This window comes from Peromyscus maniculatus, chromosome 10, assembly GCF_049852395.1.
Source record: "Peromyscus maniculatus bairdii isolate BWxNUB_F1_BW_parent chromosome 10, HU_Pman_BW_mat_3.1, whole genome shotgun sequence".
Classification (NCBI taxonomy): domain Eukaryota; kingdom Metazoa; phylum Chordata; class Mammalia; order Rodentia; family Cricetidae; genus Peromyscus; species Peromyscus maniculatus.
Window position 1 is genome coordinate 46,366,265 of NC_134861.1, and position 23,119 is coordinate 46,389,383.

Genomic DNA, 23,119 nt, shown 5'->3' on the forward strand with positions numbered 1-23,119 from the left:
TAGGAAAAATCAAAGATGTCATCCATGGAAAACCCAGGCATCATGACTAGATTCGCTATATCAACATATGGGAGAATATAGTCTATTCTCCTCTGCATCAAGCCACTAGTCCCAACCAAACCACTTGACCACCAATCCTTGCCCTGAAGGAGAATGAAGGACTCAGAGTCCAAGTTGTCTGCCCCGCCAGTAATCCAGGGTGGAACGAAGAATGACCTCCTCGTTTCCCCATCACCCTACAACTTACCCCCTCCCATTGACCTCAAACTTCAGCCAGCACCCCAATCACCATCACTAAGTACTAGGGAAGCTGGGGATTTGGTCAGTCCACCACAAACTTTCAGGTGGGCCCTCCACGAAGCCACTGTTCATAAGCCTGAATCTACAGTTTTGCCCCTCCAGGTGGTAGGGCCCCTGAGAAGCCCAGGGAAATGAGAATTACCAATATTGGCCATTTGCTATGGCCAATCTCTATAATTGGAAGAACAAGAAACCCCCATTTTCAGACAACCCCAAGGGTCTTATTAACCTCTTAGATTCTGTGATTTTTACTCATCATCCCACTTGAGATGCCTGTCAGCAACTGCTGCATATCCTCTTTACAGAAAAGGAGAAGGAGCCGGTCCTGACCAAGGCTCAGAACTTGGTTCCCCTAATGGGAACCCTACCACTAACCAGGCACTCATTGACTAAGGATTCCCCATGGCATGACCCGATTGGGACTTCAACTCACCCGGAGGTAGGGAGTTCTCAAAATCTACTACTAGGTTCTAATAGGGGGTCTCAGGGCAGCCATCAGGAGCCCAACTAATATGGATAAAATTTATAGTGTTCAGCAGGGGACAAATAAATCACCATCAGGGCATATTTCCTTAGGGACCCTGAAGCATCAGAGCATAGGCCAGCTGTAGTCTTGGCCTTTAAAAAGGAGGCAGCCCCTGACATCAGAAAATACTTCAAAAAAATAGATGGTTTAGCAGGCAAATCACTAAGTGATTTGATGGAAGTCTCAAACAGAATCTATAACAATAGAGAAACACCAGAAGATAGACAGGCTAGGCAAAGGGCTGAGGAGAATGAAAAACAATGGAAGGTGATGGTGGTCATAAATGAGAAACACACTCACAACATGGCCCGTATTCTCCTGGTGGCCACAACCTCGGACCCTGAAGAGAAACACAAGCAGCTGTATCACCCGGCTCAGGACCAAAGTAAGGCTCCTTGAAATGGAGGTAGATACCAACTTCAAAAAGACCAACATGCCTATTTCAAGGATATAAGGCACTGGGCAAAAGAATGCCCCAAGAAAGAGGGACACAGAAAGCCCTGTCATGCCATGGTGACAGAACATGGGGAACAAAGTGACTGAAGGGGATGGAATTCAGACCCCCTCCCCAAACCTGGGGTAACGTTAAGGCTGGAGGGGAAACCTATCCAATTTATGGTGAATATGGATGCACAACACTGGGTCCTAACAGAGTCCCTTGGGCCAGTCTCAAAGAAAAAAAGCCTGGGTACAAGGGGCTACTGTTGTGAACCAATACTCATGGACTACCCAAAGACAAGTGGATCTCAGATCGGGTAGGGTATCCCACTCCTTCCTGGTCATGCCCAATTGCTCATACCCTCTCTTGGATAGAGAGCTGCTGACAAAAATTGGAGCCCAAACACCCTTTGAAAGGGGCAAAATCACTGTGATAGATCCAGAACGGAAGCCAATACAGGTCTTGATAGTATGATTAGATGAATATATACTCCTCAAATCACCCCCTTAAGCCCAAGAAATAGGATCCTGGCTGGCTAAGTTCCCAAAGGCCTTTGTGAAAACAGGGGGATTGATAGAATTGAGTTGGGAACTACCCCAGCACGTGTATGCCAGTATCCCATGTCAGCGGTAGTGTGAACAGGGTAACCCTTACTCTCTCACTTATCCCTGCCACACCTGCTAACCCAGGGGACCCTCTATGGGCTCTGCTGGTCCATGCTTACCAGGTGTTCAACGCTTCTAAGCCAGAATACACTCAATCCTGCTGGTTATGTTATGCTATGCCTCCACCATACTATGAGGGCATAGCTATGGTAAAACCTTTCAATACATCTACGGATATCAGCCAATGCTGCTGGTGGCAGAAGGGAACTGTCAACTGATCACACAGTCCATCACTGGACAAGGGATATGTCTAGGGCATGTGGCCAGTCAATATAAACATCTCTGTAATCAGATGGAGGCCACCGTAATTCAGACCTACTATCTCCCACCAGCTGAAGGATGGAGGGCCTGCTCCACTGGACTAGCACCCTGCATTCATGGAACTATGCTTGACAATACTCAAAGCTTCTGTGTGATGGCACAGCTCTTCCCTAAACTCATTTACCACTCTGAAGAAGACATATATCAATCAATGCCTAGAAGTCCCACTCCCTGCAATCTGGGCAAAAAGAGAACCTCTAACGGCTCTTGCTATTGTCACTTTCTTTGGGTTAGGCCTGGTGGGGGCAGGGGCAGAGAGCTCTGCCCTCACACTGGAGAACAAGTACTATTCTAGCCTGAAGAGTAGCAACAGATATAGACATTGAAAGGATAGAAACATCTGTATGTCACCTGCAAGAATCCCTCACCTCACTTTCTGAGTCTGAGCTACAGAATAGGCATGGGCTAGACCTCATTCTTACAACAAGGAGGGTTATGCACCACTCTGGGAGAATGTTGGTTTTACATAGAAAATTCTGGGGTTGTTAAAGAGTCCATGGCAAGGTTAGAGAGGGTCTCATGAAGTGAAAAAAAAAAAAAAAAAAAAAAAAAAAGAACAAGAAGGATGGTTTGAATCATTGTTCAACAGGACTCCCTGGCTAACTATCCTGATTTCCACTCTACTTGGCCCCTTAAACATTCTAATACTGATTCTTACCTTTGGTCCATGCATCCTAAAGAGAATAATTAATTTGGTTAAACACAGTGCAGTTGATGGGGGTCTCAATATCATCAGTTAGAGACTTTCAGAGAAGACAACACATGATTGGATCCTTCTTAAGTTACTTCTAGAGGAGGGGGGGGATGAAGAGCCCTTGACAGGACTGCAGCCATCTTAAAGGACCGCAGCCATCTTAGAAAGGTGGCAAATAGGGGATAACAGGGCCTTGTACAAACAATTCCAGAAAAAAAAAAAAATAACGCAATGGCCTCTATAGTAGGACAGGCTCATAGGGTCAAGGAAATTGGCTCAAACCAGTTTCCAAGGTATGCACATAAAATACTTCCTTATGAGCCAAACTGAAGTGTGTCCAGCAACAGGCCCCTTCACCACAGACCCAGTGAACCAGAAGCTGTGCAAAACGAGTTACAGATGCTTCCTGCTGATAAAGATGGAATGCCGTAACTGTCAGAGGATGAGTTTCCTGCCAATATAGACAGAATACCATACCCATCAGAGGATGTGCCAATTTCCTTGAAGTTGCAACCCTCCAATCAGCTTAAGCCAAGCATCCCTGACCTGAGTAAGCACCAATCCTGAGCCTGTAACTATCTGGATTTGAAAATCCCCTATCCCCCTGCCCTAACCACAATAAACACCCTGTCCTACTACTTCTTGGGGTCCGTCCTGTTCCACCACTGTGTCAGATGGGCGGAGGACCTGAGTTCAAATTCAAAATAAAGACTCTTTGTTTTTGCATTCAGATTTGGTCTCTTGGTGGTCATTGGGGATTCTGGACTTTGGGTAAAACACCGACATCCCAATACTCCTGTTAGCTAGGAGACCAATGGCCAATAAAAGACATGGTTAAACAGTGGAGATATTTAGAAAGATTCAAAGAACAGAATCTTCTGATTGTTGCTTCATTTTTGCCTAAAATGAAATTGGAAAAACAATCACAGTTAAGATTTTAGCACTGACAAATGATGAACAATTACAAATTTTTCTTCAGAAGTTCACTTTGGATATACAAACATACCCTTTGGGCTTATTCCTACTTATAGTTCAGTGAAGACAAAATGATTTAATCAATCCACATGAATGGATCGATATAGATGTTAGTAACACCACAGAAAAATAAGCAATAATGGAAAATTTTAAATTGCAAAAACATTATTAGTTAAAAATATACCATCACTGTATCAAAAAATAGAAACCTCATCCCTCTGTATCTTGGGGCTTGTTCCTAGGACCCCTTCCCCACAAAAATCCCAGATGCTCAAATCACTCACATATGGCACAGCATTTGCATATAACATCCTCATTGCCTCACACTTTGACCACCTCATATCTCATTATATGTCAATAGTCCATCTTCAGTAGTTACACTGCACTATTTAGGAGATGATGAGAGAAGATACGCACTGCTCCATACAAAGACTTCTTTAAATGATATCTTACTCAAAGTTTGCTGAATTTAGAGGAAAAGCAAACACCTAGATGAAGAAGGCTGACTCCATTAAAACTAAGTAAAGCCAGGTATAGTAGTGCACACTCATAACCTCTGTATTCCAGTGGCTGATGCAGGAGGACCTTAAGTTCTTGGCCAGTGTGTGGACATGCAGTATACACCATGTTCCAGGCTCTGTTTCCTTCTTCCATTTTTAATGTTCTCAACCAACTTCAGCTGGGGCATTGTGAAATCAATTCATGAAACACACAAGTCAAACTTCACATTATTCCTCCTGAATGAGCCCAATCAGCATCTAGATACATCTTTTCACTTACATCCAACATTTATATAAATAAACTGAACATGATTGTGCTGTAATGTATATGCAAAATAGCATAAATCTGGAGATCAGCTAATCACCAATTAATCATCTGAAATATTAAACACAATTGCTTTAGCATTTGATTCTAGTACTCACACACAAAATACTCATACAGACTATGTTTCTAATTCTTAAGAAGTAGGTCACTATAACACTGAGTTATGTAAATGCAGGTAAATAGTAAAGGAATATGGGATTGGTACAATGGCCTAAGCTTGTAAAGAACTTGTTGCCAAATCAAACAACCTGCGTTTGACACCCTGGACCTACAGGGTAGAAAGAAAGAAGCAACTCCTGAAGTTGTCCTCTGACTTCCTCCCACGCCATCTCATAATAAAGTATATAGAACATGTATAACTCTTGTTATATGGCATGGTTTAAAGAGTTACTTTTGCATAATAAACATTTGTATTCCCCTAAATATGACCAACTGTGCTTCACTGTAAAACTCAGAGCGACTAAGATGTGCGTCTAGTTTGAGGAAATGATACACAGCCACCTCCCAGGAAAGACAGCACCAAAGGTGGCACCAAGTACAACAGCTTCACCACCAGGAAAGATCTTTACCCTTCATCCCGGAGTCAGCAGAACTCAGCGGAAATGCAAAAACTCAGAAATTTGTGAATCTCAGTTGTCAAATTCTTTTAATGAAGCGCTGACCTCTAGGTCTGAAATACCTGTCAACAGGTTACAAGTCTATGAAAAGTACAGGAACTTCTGCCAGCAACAAACCATAAATCATGAATTAGAGAGGTTGGGGTAAACGAAATGCATTATTCATACCCTATACACGAACATCAAATTTTAATTCCATCAAATACAAAGGATGCAGAAAGCCATCACTCACTGCTTCCTGTGTGGTAACAACCCTCCCCACTAAGGCCTGTGTATTTGAGCACTGAGTACAGGGACCAGACTGTCACTCCATAGTGAAATCTTCCCAGTACTTGGAAGATGGAGGCAGGAGAAGCAGGGCACCCACGGTCATCCTTAGCTACATGCAGAATTCAAGGTGAACCTGGACTACACGGCAACCTGGCTCAAGAAAAAAAATAAAACCAAATTTAGAAAGTAGAGGCTTCACTTTCTCCAAGTGCATAACTTCTTTTATAATCCCTCCTGCCTGTTACTTGGAGAACGTTGTTTAAATTAGTAACACCCACCGAACAGAGCACTTTCGGCAAGTGAATTCCCTCTTGTTTCTTATGGAGAGGGAGAGAAGGAACAATGGTGATGTTCTTGTCATAAGCAGAGCTGAGCCGCAGCACAGACAAACGGGCTGAGTACTAAACTCACACACTGAGGGATAGCGGAAAAACAAGACTTGGAATAAGAACCATTCACTTTGCTCTTTGGCGACTTTAGTTTTCCAACACTTGGCTGAAGAGTAGACAGAGTGTACCACCAGCAATCTACGGGCTGCCTGCCTTGCTTCCCCGCCAGAAAGACTGTCTCAAAAGCTCACATCACACGGAATAAAGGTTTAAACAGAGCTGTCAGTTTTATTATTGCAAACCAAAATCAGCTGTTTCTCTGGCAGCACACCGAGAATATACAGAACATCATGGCCCTGAGTGGTTGGTCTGGAATGAGACTGAGGATGCTGCCCACAGTGAGCATGACACTGTCTCTGAGCCTGACATTTAAAGGTAAGCTGCTTGCCTCCTTTAGTACCTCTTGAACATGTGCTGTTGAGTCTGATGGGATTCAAACCTTGAGACTTCTATGGCTAAGCTGTGTGATATTTTTTCCCCCAGCACTGTATTTCACAGGAAAGGAACCTGGTAAGACTGGGCACCTGAATGGTTAAGGCACACAGAGCTCTGACAACTAATGATTTTTCTGTAACAGAATTGTTTTCCATTGGGATGGACTATAAAGGCCAGTACTTTAGCATGTAGCAAAGAACAGTTTCTGTTAAGCACAAAGCATAAGTCAATATAGAGCCAATCTACGAGACTCCAGAGTGAATGTGAACCTATGTGAACTTCCTGTGTAATCAAGAAACCGCACAAGTGCAGGAACGTCAGGCACACCAAAACAACCGCTAAGAAAGTTAAACTCAAGGCCATGGATGTGACTCAGTTGGCAGAATTCTTGCCCAGCATGCACAAAGCCCTGAGTTTGATTATCAGCACCATAAAATCTGGACCTGGCTGTAAACATCTGCCATGTCAGCAATTGGGAGGTGGGGAAAGAATAGTTCAAGGTTATCCTCAGGTATATAGCACTTTGGAAGTCAGCCTGAGATGCATGAGACCTTTACATGAGAAGAAAGGAAGTAAAGGAAGGGAAGATTAAAAAAAAGTTGAACTCAAATATAAATCATTGAGAAGCTATGGGAAATAGCATCAATAGTATAAAAGTGATATGGCAAAATTATGTGATTTACACACAGGTTTCTATAGTACTCCCATTGTTAAAAACCATTCTGTGAGATCTTTTAAACCCCAGTAACATTTAAAACTGAATTTTTCAAACATCAACTCAGAAATCCCTTAGACATGAATGTGATAATCAGTACAGTTAAGCCAACAGTTCGACTGATTATTTATGCCTGATTCACCTCGAAAAGACACCACTAACACAAACTTTATTAAAATGAGCTAAAGGTGCTCTTAAAATACATTTATTTATTTATTTGTTTGCTTATTTATGTGTATGTATATGTGAGCATGGAGGCATCTATAGAGGCCAAGGGAGCACTTACCAGAGTTTTCTCCTTCCACCCTATGGGTGCTAAGTTTACAACTCACAAAATCAGCAAGCACCTTTAAGCCATGGTGCCATCTCACCAGCTCCTAAAATGCTCTTTACAATGTAAAAGTAAACCACCAGCACAAAAACAAACTCCTATTTATTTCATTAAATACAAGCCTGAAATGTTAAATCGATACAACAGATTCTAAGAAATTATATTTTTCAACTTCCAAAATATCTTATTGGTGCTTTGACAAATAAAACAACGTTTTAAAGGATTTTTAAATTCTTAGGGGTGGGGTGGGGGGTGACAATTTAGGAATATAAAATAAGAAAACACCAAGACTCACAAGCATATTTGGAACTGTTTTAAATCCCTAAGGTGGCTGTAAACAGTTTGTTTCTAAGAGTTCATAGCTTAAAGGAATGTGAGTATCACAGTTTGTATCAACTTCTGTCTCGGAAGCCCTGTAATGCTACACAGTTGTCTCATGTTTCCATAATCCAGTCCTAACATTACCGGTACTATCAGTAGCTAGCAAGGGTCCTTCCTGCCCATTGCTTTTAACTGGTCCATTCTGAACGGCCAAGTTCAGCCCGTAAGATTTCTGCTGACTTTCCAGGTCGGCTGCAGGCGGCGGCTTCCTTGGCGCATCTTTCTTACTACTAGTTGAAACGGGCTTTTCCACATTCCGGCTACTTTTGGGAAGTGTGCTACAAGCATCACTGCTGTCTTGTTGGGGTGGGTTGTACTGTCTCTCTCTATAGGCTAAGTACGCCCTCCGACTCCTCGCATGTCCTTCATTGTTTCCTGGCCGGCTTTTAGGTAAGCCATTCTGCATGCTTCCTTCCACGCTTGTCGGGACATCGTAGGCGTACTCTCGCAGGACTGTGAGTCTGCTGGCCCGGGCTCCTTTACTTCGGTTTTTATGATGGCGGTTTGGGTGCACGTTTGTTCGAAACTGCACTTCTAGAGGGGCCACGTGCATTTTAATGTCGTTGTCCATCGAGTGTTCGGTGAGACTGTTATCAAGCTGGGGCGTGGCGTTCGCCGGTAAGGCATTGCTGTGGTACTGCGCTGCAGCAGCCTGCAAGTTCGTGAGCTTGCAGCCCTGGGAAGAGTTTTTGAAGCTGGATGCACTTTTGTTGGTGCACGAAGACTCCGCGCTGCTATTGGTGCACTTGGGTGCCTCCCCGTTCGTCCCACTCGAGTTGGGGGGCTGGACGTTGACTTGCACGGAGTAGGAGCTCCGCCCTGGGCAGCACATCATGATCCACGCGAGTCTCACGTCCTCCCTGTTCACGCAATGGTGCACCACGATGAAGGCACTGAAACTTAAACAAGCGGCTCCGAAGAAGAAGCTAAAAACCAAGTCCAAAGGGTAATACAAAGAAACGGCCATGGCCCCAAACATCCACAAGGCGACATACAGGAGCAAAGTGAGGCTGGCTCCCAAAAGCTGAGACTGGAAACTGTGCTCATTTTCCAACGTGGATGTAGAGATGAGAGACAAAGACATGGAGTCCTGATGGTTGATTTCCCCGTTTTCGTTGGCTGCCAATCTCTGTTGCTCTTCCGTGGGCTCCTTGAGCTCATATTTGCGCTCGGGGTGTCGTTTCAACTGAATAAATATGCTTAGAAAGTACATACAGTTCACGAAAGTGATGAAGCTGGCAGGTCCGTAGAAGGCTCCCAAGGACGGTTCCCAGGCCATCCAGCAACTAGGAGAGAACATGGGGAAGGAAGCAGCTTAGACACTGTGTTTCAACAGAGCTTAGGAGCTTGCCACCGACTGGAGCCTACAGAGCGCTCGAGAAGCAGAGGGTCAGACGTACAGAGGACACAAGGGTACTCACTAGGGTGCACCCGGCCGGCTGCCGTAGTTCTTGATGTTCGCTGCTGCAGTGATACCGCACACGATGATGGGGATCCCGCCACCAATCAGGTAGAACCTAGGAGGGACAGTGGCTCATTACCCGTCTATACGGCAGATAGACATACTGCAACATCTGAACACTTCACAGGTCATTCTGCGAAGATTAACTACTCTCATCCCAGTAACACACTGAGGCAACTTTCAGTAATTGCTTTTTTTTAATGACCCCCAATTTTTTTTGTGATGTTTTTGTTGTGCCATGCCTTTTTTGTTTGCTTGTTTCTTTTTCAAAAAGGCTCTGAGCTGAGGAAAAGCTGGTCAGCTGCTGCCACCTTGTGGCCAGGCAGAAGAACACTTGGGTCTAGGTAAAAATGTTTTCAGGGAAAGCGGCTTCCATTAAATTCAGCTGGTGAGCCAAAACTGTCAATTACACAGCAACTTTTATGATTCACACACATACAATATGGTTATGTATCAGAGCCTGGCTCATGTCCAACTAAGACCTCTACCACAAACTGAGAGTAGGGAGGGGGTCGGGACCCCAGCAGCTTCCACAGTACAAAAAACGTGTCTCTTTCCCCTCGGAGCAGACACAGTGGAAAATAAGAACTAAGGGAAGGTGGAGAGAGAGTTCAGTTGGTAAAGAGTCTGTCTTCCAAGTATGAGAGCCTAAGTTTGATCCCTGGCACCCATGTAAAAAGCTGGGCACAAGCAGAGATCGCTGGGTATGCTGGCCAGTTTGTCTAGCCTTATTCTTGAGGATGACACTCCAAGCTATCCTCTGGCCTTTACACACACTAACATGCACATTCAAACATATAAACATAATCATAAATAAATGTTGTTAAATGAACTGTGGTAAACAAGTCATTGATAATCCTGCCAAGAAAAGCTCTGCTTGTAGGTAGGCCAACTCTTGAATTCTCCAACCCCCTAAAAAGGCTTTTCGGTTCCAGTCTGCACCCAGAAGCCTGTACTTACCCTTTCCTGAAAAGCAGCTCCAAATGGGAATGGACCACGTAAAAACCATGTCTGAAACATTTTTGCAGACTATTTTTTTTTTCCATCATACTCAGCTACAGATATCTTAAACATGATGTCTGTTTTGCTGAAGTCATGAGCTGCCCTGGATGTCCAGCACTACGCCTTCCGCTTCTCACATAGAATGAACGGCAGGAGCTGTGGCCCTCCTCTTCCCGCCACACTAATTCCCATTAGCTTTCCTTGAAAACAGGCTTCCTCCTACATCTGCTTTGCCTCACTACCTCTCCTTAGTGTCCTGTTATGAGTCCCTCAGTTGTAGCTCTGGATCTCCCTCACCGTCTCTCATGCTCTGTTTATACACACCTTCAGTTTCTCCGTCCTCTGTCTTTCCCTGAAGTACTTGCTACCGTCTTTCTCTGTCACACCCACGGAAGCACCTACCATCACCTGCCCCATTTCCCAATTTATGGTGATGCAGCAGCTGCCCCAGCATGCAGCAGCCCTGTGATGCAGCAGCTGCCCCAGCATGCAGCAGCCCTGTGATGCAGCAGCTGCCCCTGCATGCAGCAGCCCTGTGATGCAGCAGCTGCCCCTGCATGCAGAAGCCCTGTGATGCAGCAGCTGCCCCTGCATGTGGCAGCACCGCTAGGTGCCTTAACTAAGTCCAAGACTCAGAGCAAGGGGAGCAAGCACCAGCCTTACATGTCGGAAGCAGAGGGAATACTTGTTGGCCGTCTTAGGGGGCAGGGTGTGCTAGGGTTTGGATCTCATGATGCTTTTCCTTAATGCTTGGTGCTTTTCTTAGAACCCAGCAGGAAGAACTGTGGAGGATGGGATCTGCCAGACTCTCAGCAAAGTCAACATTCTTCGGTTCGTTCACACAGTGACAGAGGTACCTGTCCTCATCCTATAAATGTGACTTCTCCAGGTTGTGTGAGCAAACCTGACGAGCTCTGGAGTTACCTGCTCTATCTGGGAGACAGAAAGCTGGTGTTTGCTTTCATTTCTTCCACAGCCCTTCTACTGAACATAGACGTGACCCAGGATCACCACACTTCTAACTTCTCCCTAGACCTTGTTCATTATCGGGGCTTCAGTGACAGCAACGTGTGGAAATGAACTGGGCTGAGCACCGGTAAACCTCCCTGGTGCTCACCCCCCGGAACCCTCCCACCATAGCTACTTTTCCTGTAGTGTTTGCAGCGGATGAAAACACCACCCGCGGAGGTGGCCAGCTCACGGGAACCATCCAGACTCCCTCAGCTTTCTGATCCTCACACTCTTCAAGCCAACCAGTCGCCGATCCCACAGAACTGGCCTCACACATCTAACATACACTCTCTACTTCAGTCCTCTTGGGGACAACCCCAGTGACTCACTGACACTTCTTATTTTCAGGCATCCCAATGTATAATCCGTACTAATGCCACACTGTCGTAAAATGACACAGCGAGGCCACCTCCTGAGTTAAAGATCTCCCGCAGCTATGCATATTTTAATAAGACTGTATCTGTCGTGCAGCTCTCTGCTCCAGACTGCAACATTCCACCCTGGAGGAGGCAGGCATCAGATGCATGAAACTCGAGAAATTACAAAACTCATGAAGTTTACCCAACGGAGGGGGCCCTCTTCCCTGAGGGACGCTAGGCGGTGAGCAATCCCTACAGCAGAGCCGACTCTCCAGTAAGCCATCATCTGCCAGTTCCACAGAAACTACAGCCACGCAGCTTCCCTCTGCTGCGGTGGGGCTGGTTAGTGACCCTGCTGTCCCATTCACCCATGCTCTTGTAGGTAAGTCTAACAAATGCACTAGCCCCCCACGATGGACTTAAATCATTTACTTGGTCTCCCACTGACTCCTCTCTAACGTGAATAAAAGTAGACTCCCCGGGAAAATTAACTTCAAAGACCCCCCCCCCCACACACACACACACACGCCCTGAATTCCCGCTCCTCCAGGCCACAGACCCGAGGCTCAGCAATCTACACCCCTCAGTTTCCTCTGTCCCCTCACTTACTTACAGTGCACCTCTCCCATGACCTTAACGCCAAAGCCAGGCTCATGCCTGCGGCTCAGCTTATGCCCTCCTCCCAAATGAGTGGCTCTTCTTTGCATGTGCAATTCTCCACTTTCAAGAGGCCTGAACAGGTATTCCACAGCCCATTCTGCCAGCTCAAGGGCAGGGGATGCCGCCAGCCAAGTGCACACGAGGCCTTCTCTGAACCCACTCACCACTGATCATTTTGCTCCATTCACAATTCTTTTTATTATAGTGGGCACGAAGGATATATAACGCCAAGCTCATTTTGTCTTTTGTAGAGAGAATAAATTAATTCTTGAGATTAAGGTCAATGACACGTGACCTCAAAAAAATTCAAAAAGCTAACATTTCGTAACGCTGACAACAGAGCTAATCCCCCCTCCGTGCTCTGCATGTAACCAACTCACTCCTCCTGAGCTGGAGGCACACAGTGGAGATGGAGATGTTGATAACACTCAGAGCCAATCAGTCCAGCTTATATGTCCTTCCTTTTACCTCTCAAAATCCACACCAATGTTTCTTGTTGTTATAACTTATGATTGTGCTTCAACTAAAGCAAACACAATACTTAATGAACACATTCATATACACCAAAGGTTTGGGCTACCTTAGCATCGGCCGTGGTGGAGCAGGCGGCTCATCAGGATCCTGGCATCTCTTAGCTTTCTTAGTGACTTGTTTATAGATGTTTCTAGCGGTGACTCCAACCCACAATACCGTGGCAAGGGTAGAATAATGAAGAATGATCCCAACCTACAAGGCAGATCGGACAACATATGAAAATTGAAAGAAGAAATGTTTTCCTCGAGTCTGATTAAAAAGCATATGAAGGTGTATTGTAATCGACTCCTTTACATGCTCATGAAGAAATCGAGCTTGTTAACAGAACATGCAATTTATCAGTTAGTTTGTCTTCTAACTGTCTTTGAAAGAAGGAACAGAGAAGACAAGGTAACTGGAACTCAACAGCACATAACGCGTACTTGAGAAAGCCCCCGGGGCTCTGACTGAGAGCCAGGACTTCACTAACAGACAGCACTGGAGACCGAATAGGCACAAACCACGGGCAGACTAGGCACCTGACAGTATAACTGCAGCGCAGTCCATGACACTGACAAATTCATTTGTTAGTAATGACAGGACGTATGCTGGTCATAGGACCTGTCACATCGCCACTGATGAGAATGAAAATCTAGCTGATGATGAAAGGGAACACAAGAGGCTTGGAACTTTTTTTTTTTTTTTTTCAAAAAAAAAAAAAAGAAAAAGAAAATAAGCACTCTCTATCACCAGAGCAAGATCACAATCTAGAATAATCTTGTTTTCTTTTATGGGGTGGGGGTAGAGCGTCAGACTCAGACTCAGTCTATAACTCAGGGTGGCCTGTAACTCACTATGTAACCCAGGACGGCCTTGGACTTGCAGAAATCTTCCTGCCTCAGCTTCCAAAGTGCTAGATTTATAAGATAAGATTTATCATGGCCAGCTTTTTAAACTAATGACTTGCTATCTTTTCTAATTGTCGTTGTTCTTGTTTCTTTGCTTACTTTGGAAACAGGATGTCAAGTTCCCCAGGCTAACTTCAATGTCACTGTGTGGAAGATGATTCTAAACGCCTTCTATTACCTGCCTTGACCTCCTGGGTTCCGAAGTACAGATTATTTCACTGCACATGGTTTTACACAGTGCTAAGGATCGAATCCTGGATCAGTACTTTTCCCTCACACAATTATTATAGATAAAGTTCTAGAAGTGAAAAGCGTCAAGAAAAATCTCATTAAAGGGTAGCTCTCCAACCCTCAGAAAACTCCAGCTGGCACTGCCGAATCCAGGTCAGCAACAGAAAGAAGAACAAGAGCCAATCTGCAGCTAATGTCCAGGTGGCACAAAAGCCCAAACGACTCGTAACCAGGACAGTCCCTGCCCGGAATACAGCCTGCAGACTGGAAGTGCGGGGTCAGTGGACCCTGCTTAGCTCAACTAGAAAAGTCAGAAGTCACAGCAATCTCCCACAGACAGAAAGAGCTCCTTGGTTCCCATCAGTTTTGCTGAGTTGCTAGGAAAGAAAAGTTCACAGATGAAGATGACACACCCCTTTGTGCCACCCGAAGTCATACTAAGCACCTTAAGTAAAAACAGTGTAAGTAAACTTGTTCCACAGAAACCAGTGAATTCAAGAGGAATCACTGAGTCTGTGTGCAAACAGATAGGTCCTATCTCTGGAGAAGTAGAACTGTTAAACACAGTAAGTTATAAATACTTCAAAATAGGGGCAAGGCAGATACTTTTCCTAAGGAGAAAAACTCCAAGAGTTAGCCTTGTGCTTTCCATGGCATTTCTAAATTTCAAAAAAAGTGTGTGTTTTTCAGAATACCTTCTACTAAAATGATCATGAAAATAGAGACGTTCAGAGAATCACATAACAAATCATCAATCCACAGGAACCAGGAAAACAGAACTGAGATCCAGGAGAGAGGCTCCCCTGTTGTGTGGTACTTTCTACCCAACACTCGGGCAGTGCATAAAATACAATCTGGTGGTCACACTTCCACATAAGTCAGAGCCTGGAAATTTTCTAAACAGTTTAGAAATAAGTAATCCATGAGGCATATAAAGGACTTATTAAATGTAATATATCATTCCTGAAGAAAGGTATCTTGGACCAGAGAGAAGCACCCTACAAGTTTGAGGACCAGAGTTCAGATTTCCAGAACCCACAGGAAAGCTGGGTAGGCATGGCAGCTACCTACAATCCCAGCACTCAGGAGAGAGGGGATCCTTAGAGCAAGTGGGCTAGTGAGACCATGTAGCCACGTCAGCGAGCTTCAGGCTCTGAGAGAGACCCTGCCTCAATAAATAAAGTAGAAAATGAAACTAAATGTCAACTTCGGGCCTCTATAAACAGGGAGACACATGTACACACACACACACACACACACACACACACACACACACACACACACACACAAGCGATGGGGGGAAGAAAGGACAATTATTTCCACACTACATATAGGTACAAAAGTATGAGCCTCAGGGCTGGAAGATGGAGCACAGGTTAAAAGGGTATCCTGCTCTTGCAGAGGAAGCAGCACCCATGTTGGGTGGTTCACAACATGCTACAACTCCAGTTCCAGAGGATCCAGTGACTCTGGCCTCTGGACATCAGCACTCACGGGTACCTACGCCTACACAGATACACACGCCTACACATAATTTAAAATATAACTAAATCTTACATAAAAAGGAGTAAGCCCCTCTTATATAGTAACATAAACTCTGAAATACTTGTTTTTTTAAACTAAGTCACTGTAGTATACACTGCAGTAGACACAACTATGCCAAAAAAAAAAAAATTACCCTGTATGATGAATAGAATCATATGTGAATGGGCAAAAATGATGAGAATCAGCTTCCAGGCTGGGTGGTGGCGGTGGACACCTTTAACCCAAGCACTCAGGAGACAGAGGGAGGTGGATCTTGTGAGTTTGAGGTCAGCCTGGTCTACAGAACGTGCTCCAAACGCTACACAGAGAAACCTCGTCTTGAAGAACCAATAAACAAACAAACAAAATAAATAAAAGAACAAAAGAAAGAAAGAAAGAAAGAAAGAAAGAGGGAGAGAGAGAGAGAAAGAAAGAAAGAAAGGAAGGAAGGAAGGAAGGAAGGAAGGAAGGAAGGAAGGAAGGAAGGGAAGGAAGGAAGAAAGAAGGAAAAAAAGAACTTCCAGCAATAAGTGATAATCACATGCCCACAAAAATATTTCTGTAAGTTATCTGCCTTAATGCTCCTGGCATCACCATGAAGTCAGCTCTACTAACTGGGAGCAGCCAGACAAAGGTCCCCTGACAAGCCAACAGGCTCTTCACACTCAAGTGTGACAGTCTACAAGGCCCTAGGCCTTAGCAGAGCACAGAAATGGAGGTGTGCGTGGGGGCGGGGCGGGGGGGATATCAGATCCAACAGTTCAGTATTTTAATTATGTCTCTGCGGTGAAACACCACTAGTGATTTGGGGCACTTTAACTCTACACAATTCAGTTTAAATACTTAGAAAATGCGCAAAAACTACCTCCTAGGGTTAATAGAAAAGTTAAAGACACAGTTGCAAGTAGATAGCTCTTCCTGTTTCCTGATTAGATTTTCCCTTCTGGTTCTCCCGTGCCAGCACAGCAATTCCCCAGATTACAGATATAAAAGGACACTGGAGAAGGGCAGCTGGCACTCTATTTGTAGATTTAATCATGGAACAGTAGAACAACAAAACAAGGTCCAGCCAAATCCCTTAATACATGGCTAAGAAAATCAAAGGCAGAAAATGAACAATCAAGCAATTACTCAGTGGTACATGGTGAACTGGAACACAGATTCCCACCAACCCTGGGCCGGGCCTTTTCTACCTCCCAACTCTGCCTGTTTGCTTCCTCCGGCTCCTTCCAAACAACAGTAAAAGGCAGCAGAAAACAGGAAGTGATTTAGGAAGCCGGCAGATGACACCTCTAACACTCTCTACCAATCACCATGGGACAGAATGTTTGAGTACCACCATCCTGTGGATAATGTATATGACTCCTGAAGGATGGAAGAAAGAGATCGCTGTGTAAATTACACGCATATGCAAAATGGCACCTAAAAATGAACACATTAGGGCTCAGTGATTGGGTGGTTGGTCTGCTTTGAGACAGTGAGGTCTGAAAGAAAATGGCTAACTGTGATGCCTTTAACATACTACTGCACATGCTGGCCTGGGGGCTTTCTCAGTATCACAACTACCTGTGGCTCTTCTCACTGGACCTAAACTTCTCCAACTGCTGGGCCTCCCTCCCCCCAGCTTCTCATTCCTATACAGTCCTGCCATGTCAGCCACGTGCTCTCCTGATGCGCTCTTTAATCTTCCTCTCGTGGTCCCTCTCTTGGTTGCCTTTGCTGGCACTCTCTTTCGACCTCCCCTTCTCTCTCTCCTCTCATGGCCAAGTCCAGTCTGCTGGCCATGTTCAGTATACTTTCTCCCTCACCTCTGGACTTTGTTTTCATATCTACAATAAAATCCTTCTCTTCAACCACAGCTTGGAGCAGTCATGTTCTCAGCTTATATATCTGGTGCTAAAATTCTTGTTTATATAGATAGAGACAGAGTCTCACTGTGCTGGCCTGGAACTAACTATGTAGACCAGCCTGGCCCTGAACTGGAGAACCACCCACCTCTGTCTCCCAAGTGCTTAGATGAAAGGTATGCCTAGCAGGGCTCAGTTTTAGAGTTGGAAGAACATAAGGATCATGCTTATTTAGCCAGCCTGACCCATACTTTACAGGAGAAATACAGAGGCCTCAACTAAGTTGAGAGACTAGTTAGTACAAGTGGATGAGGCAGGCACGGAATGACTATCTACCCACCAGGACCTGGAATTCTCTGCCAGGTTTCTGCACTCCACACACTCCAACCAGACCAAGAAACCGAATCTTGTGACAATGTAAGAGCAAAGCAAGGAGCCTTGAGTCATAAATACCAGAACAATGCTGCTACGTCTGCAACACACTGAAAGCTCCTTTATAAACCTTTAACTGGAGCATTTGTTCTGAGGTCCTGGGAAGTCATGCAATCTCACTCCTTTTCATTGCAAAGAGGCTACAAAACACCATTTGGTCATCTTTACAATGGTCTCTTCCTATTCATTTCCTTGATGAATAAATTAATGTGTCTGCTTCGGGAAACCAAGGAGCACTTTGGGATGAAATTGAGGACAGTTGAACCAATGTGTGCTGCAGGTTCTCCTAAGAGGAACTATGCACCTGGGGCCTGATTTCTAACTGAAAACACAGGCGGCGGCTGCTGCTGCTGCTGCTGCTTCTTTTTCTCCTCCTCTTCCTCTTCCTCCTCCTCCTCCTCCTCCTCCTCCTCCTCCTCCTCCTCGACTGTAGAGTACCTACTATGGGTCAGATCTTGTGTTGGTTCCTAGAAAATGCGGACGGACCAAGCGGATACAGTTCTCACCTAGAGAGAAGTTAAGAATCCAACGGCAGCTTAGGAGTCCTGAGAAAAGGAAGAGTAATTAGGAACGATGGGATTATAGCAAGCCCTGATAGTGGGAGACAGGGACAGTATCTCTAAAACTGTTACTGATAGCACCTTCCCCATTAAGCCGGAGCAGTGACGTGAATGGAAAGGAGCAAGAACAAAGAAGCTGTCTTCTGTCTGCGTATTATGCTGACCCGAGACTTCTCAGCCAAAGGTATGCTTTCAAGGGCAGAGGAATGGCTGACACAAACAGATCACAGAGCCGGGACATGACTGTGTCAATAACACAAGCAGGAGTTCCAGATAACACTGGGAAGTTAGCACAAGCCTGCTACCATTGACACTTAAGTCACTGAATCCTCTCGGCGACTCATACACACACACACACACACACACACACACACACACACACACACACACACGAATATTTTCAATTAGTTCTCAAGAATGCAATGATGGACTTATCACCAAAAGGCCATAATACAACATGACTGGGCCAAGCATGGATGGCCTCCGTCTGTGTTAATAAATTTGTTCATCATGTAACAATCATCTGAAAATCCAAAAGCAAGATAAAGTCCAGACCCTGACAACAACCTCATCTAACCACTTAGCCCCCAATTCAAGGTAACTATCACCCTCTATCTTACGCTTCCATTTTCTTGCAACTACCTATCTTTGTTGAAAATGGGTTACGTTAGTCATTTTTACCTTAATAAAAAGAGCTATCAGTGTGAATATGATGTCTCAGCCTTTTTTCCTAAGCCTCACTGGTAGTGTTCTTCACTATTCACTCTATGCCGAAGTTTCTCACTGTCTGTGACAGGCATTCATTCAGTTGCTCCCAGGTTTCTGCTACCGCATGGAACGCTTCATGAATATTCATACCCATGTGCATACTCATACCCACATGAACAAGGTCATTAAACCTAAGAGTGAAACTGCAGGCCCCGCGGTTTGCAAACCTTTCACTTCACAAGGTGAAGCCTCCCTCCCAGGATATGTCTACAACACACTCAAACCAACAGCGTATACAGGATCCTGAGAGCCACATGTTCATCAGTCATACTTGTGGATTAGATAGATGTAGGCACCCTGTATAAGAGTGCTTACCCTGTAATCACCCCGTATGAGAGCAGAGAGAAAAAGACACAGACTGGACTGGCCTGGGCTATCTGTGTGAGACGGGAGAATAGCAAAAGACAGCAGGGGGAAAACACCCTTGCCATCATAAATGGCGGGAGAGGGGCTGAAAGAGCCTGGGGGAGGTGAGCAGGGCCAGGAGGCTAGCATGGGGGCTCTGAAGTGTCTAACAGGTACTTGTGAATAAGGACTGAGGAGGTCTCAACACCAGCATGCACTTGGATAAACCACCATAGGTATATGTCATTGGAGAGTCATGTGTCCCTTCTGCCAGAGACAAGGGAAATGACTCCTTTTGGCCGTCTTTTATCTAACCACCAGAAGTCCTTCTGGTCCAAATGGAGCTGATTATTCTGGACATCCAACTTATCTCCAGTGCCATGCCATACCTACATAGCTGCCATGCCGGTACAGTGCGCCCCATATTAAATGCTATCTATTGTAAAATTACCTTGGTCACGGTGTCTTTTTTTGGCTGGTGGCTTTGAACTTTTGAACTCACAGAGATCTGCCTGTCTCTGCCTCCCAAGTGCTAGCATTAAAGGTGTGAGCTGCTATGCCCAGCTGGTCATGGTGTCTTATGGCAGTGATAAGAAAGTAACCAAATATCAGGCAGGAGATTGTTGCACATTAAAGTCATATTTAGTCTTTTCTAAACTTTCATGTCATTTCTAGTAAGACATGTGTGAATTATTTTTGTTTTTTAACATATACAATCACATCACCTAACAATTCAATTATTACCTCCATTTGCAGGTCAGAAATGAGACAGACATACTGACTCTGAGAATCAGGACTTCAAATTGATATTTATAGTCTATGTTCACTGTAGCTTTAAAACAGCCAAGGGGTGGAAACGATTCCTGTTTATAATGAATATGCAAAGGCTCTAACATGGAATACTATTCGATCATAATAAAGAAGGACACTATGTCATATTCCACAACATAAACTTGTTTATACAATATAAACAAGTATAAACCGTTACATAACCCCAGCAGTCAAGGACAGTGAAGCAGAAGGAGAGAAACCGCTAGCTAGCTGGTGGAGAAGAGCGTGGGAGCAGCTGTTTGGTGGGCGCAGAGGGGACGTTCACAGAGTGACACCAAGCAGGAAGTTCCCGAGATCAGACGCACACGCAGCACTGCACCACGGCACACCTGCACACTGTAGCTCTCCCATGCTCTGGTTTAGGTCACAACTTCAAAACAAGTCAACAACCTGCTCCCACCAACACAGCCAACAAGCGGTAGAACTGAGATGCCAATCCACACAGTCCGACTCCTCACTGTTGTAGTATGCCTCTTATTCTTAGGCAAGCAATGTACAAATAAGGAAGTAAAGCTACGTTATCTCCTGTTCTTATGGGGAAGAGGATACGGTAACTATGTCATACCTGAAGGGCAGAGGTGATAATTTAAAACAAGAATTAAACATTTAATTCTTTACATCTACCAAACCTAATGGGTTTCTTTGTATTGCCCAGTTCCTCTTGCTTTCGTCAGTGGATTAAGTTATTTAAAATCTACTGTCAGAAAAAAATGCCATTTATCTTTTATTCAAAGTTGGGACTTTCTAAACATTTAAATAAACTGTTAAGCGTTGTAAAGGACTTGACAGATAACAGGCAATTGCCAAGGACCGAAATAAGCTTTTAGAGCTGGTCATTAAGCTGGGAATAGGTAATCAAAACTTCAAGAACACTGCTAGATTGCTTAGTGGGCAGGCATCAGGCTGGGCTGCAGGTAAAGGGAAGACTCCAAAGAAACACGTTTTTTGTTTTACAGCTAACGAAACACAGTTATTTTCTAGAATCATAATATTTTTCCATCCTAAAACCTTTCAAGTTTGACTTACTGCTTGACAGACGCTGGCATTTCTGGTCTGGGTTATTCCTCCCACGAAGACCACGCAGGTCAGGAAAATATGAAAGCATAAGTTCACGAGCATGTGCCAGCTCTTGAGACTGATCCGAATCAAGCTGTTGGGAAAAAGAGGAGCGTGAACATTCGGTTTGGAACACTGGCAGCAGGGCTCTCACAAGCATCCACAGGTTAAGTCCAGCCGCACAAAAGGGGACATTTAATGCTTTACATTTTAAAATATTACTAACCGAGCACATACACATACACAGACACACAAACAATTTGAGGAACCATTTAACCTAACATTGTTAGCTTTATGTGTAAAAAAAAAAAAAAAAAAATTTATGGAATCACAGCACCCAGTAAAGCTATACAAATTCTCCATCATCAGAAGAACCTGGATACTTGTCACGAATGACATCTAAGAAGACATCGTTATGTGCTTGGCTATGGGGAGATGTTTGCAGCGGTGCCAATGGATTTTGATCCTGACAAGGGAGGACAGCACACATGCTTTTCCTCCTGGCCTTCTGCAATGAAATGTTGAAGTCTTTCTTTTTCTTCTAATATATCAAAATCACCTTTTGTTTCCACAGCAAATGTCAAGAAATGCCACACATGTCCAACTTAAATCGGAAAATACGTTCTAGCAGAATCTTTTGTAAAGTGAGTTTCCTGCTTTGCAAACGCTTTTAGTTCATTACAACTCCAATCAGAAAGTAAGTTTCCTTAGGTGTGTCTCCAATTAACAGAAACCAAGTCCTCTAAAATGTCACCAACCTTCTTAAAAGTGCCATCTTTAAAGATATCATAACATCAAAAAAGCTATAAAATACAAGTACAGACAGTACCTAGAGCCACCTCTGCAGGGACCCCTATGGAAGAACCATTCTCCTTCAGGCCCTCTTGCTCCAGTGTCCACCACCCCAGCCTCCAGGACACACTCAATATTCTCTTCCAGGCACCCCAGCAAACGGGAAAGGGGAAGATGTCCCCACCAGAGTACAAAAGGAATGAGAACATTCCTCAGGGCTAAAATTAGCTCTGGAGTCTCAGGTAATGACACGTCACATCCCGGATGGACATGGAATGAAGCCTCCTTAGTTTGTAAGGGAACCACTGTTGCCACCAGGAGATCTGGAATGAAGTCCCCATCCAAGCGCACAGAGCCGTGATGGTCAGGTGCACTCTCTTACCTGTGGTGGTACATGTAACTGATGATAACGGCCAAGAGACATAAGAGGAGAATGACGCCAGTAGTGTAAATCACAGGATGCAGGAGACTGGCTGCTGGAGTGTACAGCTCTGACCCTGTCAGATCCTGGGGGGACAAAAAAAGTTCATGGACTGTTAGTGACATTTAGCTACTGGAAAGCCTGAAACATGCTGTTGACTAAAACCTCTGGCCTTGACATCTCTGGTTCTGTGACTAATAATGTCTCTTGCTATATACTTTTTTTTTTTTTTTTTAAAGAAAGGAAGAGTTCATTTGGCCTCACAGTTTCAGAGGATTAGAGGCCATCATGTCCAGGAAAGCATGTCATGGCCATAGGAGCAGAAATCTGGCAGATCACATTTCCTTTACACACAGGAAACAGAGAAAAACAACAGGACAGGAAGTGAGGCCAGCATATAAATGCTCAATGCCTACCCAAGTGATGTACTTCCTCCACCAAAGCTCTACGTCCTAACAGTTCCAGAACCTCCAAACAACACCATCAACAAGGAACCCAATGTTCAACAAAGGAA

At 44.6% G+C, this 23,119-nt stretch overlaps 1 protein-coding gene and 1 long non-coding RNA gene across 3 annotated transcripts in view; one reads left to right on the forward strand and one right to left on the reverse strand.

Moving 5' to 3' along the window:
* Positions 1-7,585: 7,585 nt before the first annotated feature.
* Adgra3 (adhesion G protein-coupled receptor A3) overlaps positions 7,586-23,119 on the reverse strand; it is a 106,073-nt gene continuing 90,539 nt past the window's right edge. For both annotated transcript variants that reach the window (XM_006976096.4, XM_076546277.1), the window contains 5 exons: positions 22,567-22,691; positions 21,363-21,486; positions 12,958-13,103; positions 9,305-9,400; positions 7,586-9,169 (listed from right to left, as the gene is read on the reverse strand). In XM_006976096.4, the coding sequence (XP_006976158.4) occupies positions 7,924-9,169; positions 9,305-9,400; positions 12,958-13,103; positions 21,363-21,486; positions 22,567-22,691 (1,737 nt within the window). In that variant the 3' untranslated portion in view covers positions 7,586-7,923. The remainder of the gene's footprint in view (positions 9,170-9,304; positions 9,401-12,957; positions 13,104-21,362; positions 21,487-22,566; positions 22,692-23,119) is intronic.
* On the forward strand, positions 9,163-15,690 carry LOC143267602 (uncharacterized). Its single transcript, XR_013042896.1, has 4 exons — positions 9,163-9,393; positions 11,114-11,200; positions 11,830-12,099; positions 13,909-15,690. It is a non-coding gene; the product is annotated as an uncharacterized LOC143267602 (long non-coding RNA).